At 33.8% G+C, this 5,000-nt stretch overlaps 1 protein-coding gene across 1 annotated transcript; it reads right to left on the bottom strand.

Moving 5' to 3' along the window:
• Positions 1-3,546: 3,546 nt before the first annotated feature.
• On the bottom strand, positions 3,547-4,086 carry LOC106884055 (protein ZBED8-like). Its single transcript, XM_014935271.1, has one exon. The coding sequence runs from the start codon at positions 4,084-4,086 to the stop codon at positions 3,547-3,549; it is 540 nt and encodes a 179-aa protein (XP_014790757.1).
• Between the last annotated feature and the right edge of the window lie 914 nt (positions 4,087-5,000).

The following is a 5,000-nucleotide window of genomic DNA, read 5'->3' as shown; positions in this document are numbered from 1 at the left end:
AATAACAGAGAAGCTGTTTTGCTGTAAAACAATTCCTCTGTAATACGTATTAGTCTAACCCATTTTAGTATAAAACAAATCAGAAGTAAAGCAAATAAATTAATGAAAGAACACACATACACAGGCACAGGTACACACACACAGGGACATGTACAAACACACACACACACACAAATAGAAAACAAAGCCTGTTTCAAAATCTAAATTATAAAGTAAAACCCAATCATCTAACAACTTAGTCACAGTACTTGTAGTAGTAGTAGTAGTAGTAGTAGTAGTAGTAGTAGTAGTAGTAGTATTGTAGCAGCAGCAGTAGTGTTGTTGTAGCAGCAGCAGCAGCAGCAGCAGCAGTAGTAGTAGTAGCTAAAACAGTACAAGCTGTAGTATTCTTAGTAAATTAGAATAGTTGCAGCAGCAGTAGCAGCAGCAGCTTTCAGATTAGAATCTCCCTACTGTTCCTTTATGTGTCTTGTTATATGACTTGAGAACTGATTCTTCAAAGAATAGCCATGCAATTTCGATTTACTCAAATGAAAAACAAGTTCAGCAGAATAAAAATGGTTCTTTGGCAGGATTTATGGCTCTGATCGAATTAGAACATTTAGGAGGTACAGATGCTGCTGGAGATTTACCAAACATTGTTTGGCAAATTAAAAGGAAAATAAATAAATAAATAAATACATAGAAAAATAGATAAATAAATAAATAAATAAAGTGCCAACAATTCTTTTCCTCCAATTCAGTTTTAACATTTTTTTCTTTCTTTCTGTTTAGTCTAATGTGTTTTTGGTGTTGTTAGGTTTTGGATACTTAAGCTGCATCAGATAACTCTTTGGGTCTGTATGTGAAAATATAAAATAAAAAGGCATTTGCTGAAGTTTCTCTACTAAAATAATCATATATATATATTTATATACACACACACACACACACATATATATATATATATATATATATATATATATATATATATATATATATATATATATATATATATATATATATATATATATATATAGATAGATAGATAGATACATACATAAATACAACATGTGCACGTGTGCACATACACACACACAATATATATATATATATATATAATACAATACATATGTATTTTCAATACGAAACTTTCTGGTTTTATTTTTCGTAAATGTTAACTCGTTAAGTTCATCCGGTTCTTGTTGCTGTTTATACCATTTCTGAGGGCAGAAAAAATATTTAAAGTAGAAAATATAACAGATTCATATTATTCTATACTATTCTGTCTTATTTTATCTACATATTCCAGAGTGTAGAATTGTTTGTGAGATAACTTTACTTTCCAAATAAGTACCAGTAATTTATTGCAACTGATTTTATCAAATATAGTTGTCACTTATAAAAATAATCATGTAAAATAGCAATAAGAAAAAAAAAATCATGCAAAATAAATTTCAGGAAAGAAATCAATGATATAGAAGCAAACATCAATAAAGTTCATCATCATCATCATCATCATCATCATCATCATCATCATCATCATCATCATCCCATGTTTGCTTTGTATGCTGTCATAGGTTAGATGGAGGAATCATTGTTTGAGTCTTCATTGGGATTTACTGACCACCTACATGGGTCAGAGGATAACAATTCACTCTTGTATTGGGTCATCCCATAAATAATACTGTTTTTCAATTGCATGAACTAAAAGTCAGAGTGGGGTTGAGATAGACTACCTGCATCAACTTGCTATAAAAGCAGGTACTAATTTTTACCTTCTGCTTATTCTTAGTGCAAGTTTTGAAGAGTTCAGTTTGATCTTAACAGTTATTTTTTTAAAGCTATAATGGAAGTAACAAAGGAGCATACTTGCCATATTTCGCTTTATGAGTTCAATAAAGGCAACAAGTGTGAGGATCAGACAATAAATATAAGCCAGTGTCAATGGTGGTTCCAGAAAATTCAAGCTGAAAACTGCAGCCTAGAAGATGAGCCTCATCCTGGAAGATCTGTAGAGCTTCACGAGGACATCCTGCAAACCCAAGTGGAAAAAAATCCCATTGTAACTGTTGAGGAACTAGCAGAAAAGCTTATATCTGGTCATTCATCCATTAATCAACACCTGTGCTAGAAGAATAACAACCATCTTTGGTTTTAAGATGACAGGTATTCTTCCATCAGGATCATACTTGGCCACATACAGCAAGGATGACATTCCAAAGGCTGGAGCTATTCCAATGAGAAACGATGCCCCATCCACAATATTTGCTGGACATTGCCCCATCTGATTTTCATTTATTCTGCAGTCTTCAAAATTATTTCAATGTAAAAATATGAATTCTGTAGACATGGTCAGAATAGTAGTGGAGGAGTGGACAAGTGAATTTTGGAAGAGCAGCCTTGCAAGTCTACCAGGTAAATGGAAGAGCATCATAGAAAATGAAAGAGAATATATTTTAGATTAAAAAAGAACTTTGTTTATCTTAATTTTGAAAAACAAAAGAAGTATTATTGATGGGATGACCCAATACATTCCTTCATTCTTAGCATGGCTTGTCTGAATGCCTCCTAATACCAATTAACAACTGCAAACACTCATAAGTGTGTGTGTGTGTGTGTGTGTATCAGTGTTTCCCAAACCTTTCATGCCAAACTGCAATATTGCCCACCTATCGGCCAAAAAATGCTCCATCGCCCACCTGTGTAATAAAAACCTTGTCACAACACCCAACACAAAACCTCCTAGCCATCCCCATATCATTTGACACACACTCTATATCATCGATTTGTTGCCCTGTTAGTGGTGTTTGTACTAAATATGTGATTGTTTACAAATCCCTTATTGTGGGTTTAGTTCAGAAAAGAATAAAACTTTTTAATGAGAACCATGTGTCTGGTGTGATGCAGCTAGTAGAGATACATTCGGTTTCAAACTTGTCAACTTTAGCTGCAAGTCTTTTCTTTGTGTCACATCCAGTCCAATTCTTTTATGAGAAAGCAAAGTTCCAACATGGTTAAAACCAGATTCAACCAGGTATGAAGTAAGCAAAAGTAATTTCAGATGTTTCCTCAAATGGACTGCTATACCAATTTGGGATATTCAGCGCAATAGCATCTTGAAATCACTTCACCATGTTATCATGCAATGATTGTAAATAGTTGTGATATGTAGTTAAATCCTCATCAAATAATTCATCTTTAAAAGAATCAAGTTGTGGAAAATGATGGAATTGACGTTTTGAATATGTTTCGAATACAATACTAACTTCAAAATGAAAGTAATGATAAATGATTTACAATCAACGGGAGTTTTTGTGTTTCCTTGCAATGACTAATTCAAATCATTTAATTTTGTGAATATATCACAAAGAAAAAAGATATCACACCTTTACAGCCATCAATGAAGTGGATAGTGGAGTATCTTCAAAGAAAGATATGATTATATGAAACAGTTCATCAAAGCGTAAAATACAGTTTCTTTTTCACAGCCACTGCACTTCGGTAGGGTATAAGAGTTTAGTATGGTCCTCACCATTTCTCAGACAGAGTTAATGGAGAATTTGATCAGACAAGGGACTCGACTTCAATTTGTTCAGTCTTGATAACTAACTGTAGTGCATCATTCAACCTACCATTCATAATCTTTGCTACTAAATGATGCTGGTGTGCCAAGCAATGAACAGTTAGTATCTGGTGTGAAATTTCATGCTTTAGGAGAGATGAAAGACTTCTGTATATTCCTATCGTTGAAGGGGCTCCATCAGATGCACAGGCAAGAATATTACTGAGTGGGATATTATGTTCAAAAAGGAAAGACTTGAGAGTGTGAAAAATAGTTGCACCTCTTGAATCAAGTGGCAAATTCTCTGTGAACAGCATTTCCTCACAAAGTTGAAGGTCTTCACTGAAATACCGGACATATACCATCATCAAACATTGATTGTCCACAGCAGTTGATTCAGCCACTTGTATAGAAAATTCAGAGCACTGGAGGATATTAATGAGCTGATGTTTGACATCGTTAGCCATTTCATCGATGCTTCGAGAAATTGTGTTATCACTAAATGGGACCTTCTTCATAATGTTATTGGGTTTTTCATGCATAACGGTTGACAAAACCTCTTTGATAACTGGGTGAAGTAATGTTTTTCCAATTCTGTGAGACTTCACAGACTTAGCGACAAACAATGCAATGTTAACCCTTTAGTATTCAGATTTCCCTTTCAAGTGTAATGCTTACATATTCACTTTCTTCTGTATTAATCCTGCATTGTCTCATAGCTTCGAGATTTTGATGATATGACTGTTCAGTTATAAAATAACATTGTCGGGTAGGTGCAAGAGGCTGGATCTAGCCAGTTCCAGTATGAAACAGGTAGAATATTTGGGCCGGATATGGTCAGTTTAAATGCAAAAAGATTAATCAATATCAAGAAAAGGAAGCTATTCCAATGAGAATGATAACTAGTCACACAAAAGGAGGACGGGTCATTTTTGGAGTGCCTTTGATCAGAGGTTTGCTTGGTCAAGGCTAATTTAGGACTAAACAACAGCATAACAACTATCTGCATTAGATTTAAACTCAAGGACTATAAGATTTTATTATGATATTTTGTTCACTTTGTCTTGACATACATCATATTTGTAATTACTGTATTACATATCAACCCACATTGTTACTTTTTATCTTTTATTTGTTTCGGTCACTAGACTGTGGCCATGTTGGGGTACTGGTTTGAACAATTTGTTTTAGTTGAATAAATCGACACCAGTATTTATCTATTTATTTATTTACTTTTTTTTTTTTTTGTTAAGCTTGGTACTTATTCTATCAGTCTATTTTGCCAAATCACTAAGGTATGGGGAAGTAAAAACACCAACATCAATTGTCATCAAGTGGTGGTGGGAGACAAACACAGATGCAAAGACACATAACACATAAACACAAACACACATATATATACATACACACAAACACACACACACACACACACACACACACACACACACACATATAT

Source organism: Octopus bimaculoides, chromosome 4 (genome assembly GCF_001194135.2).
Source record: "Octopus bimaculoides isolate UCB-OBI-ISO-001 chromosome 4, ASM119413v2, whole genome shotgun sequence".
Classification (NCBI taxonomy): Eukaryota; Metazoa; Mollusca; class Cephalopoda; order Octopoda; family Octopodidae; genus Octopus; species Octopus bimaculoides.
This window is presented reverse-complemented; position numbering and strand designations above follow the sequence as displayed.

Excerpts from the sequence above, each read along its gene's own strand:
- LOC106884055 (XM_014935271.1), bottom strand. The coding sequence starts at position 4,086 with ATGCATGAAAAACCCAATAACATTATGAAGAAGGTCCCATTTAGTGAT.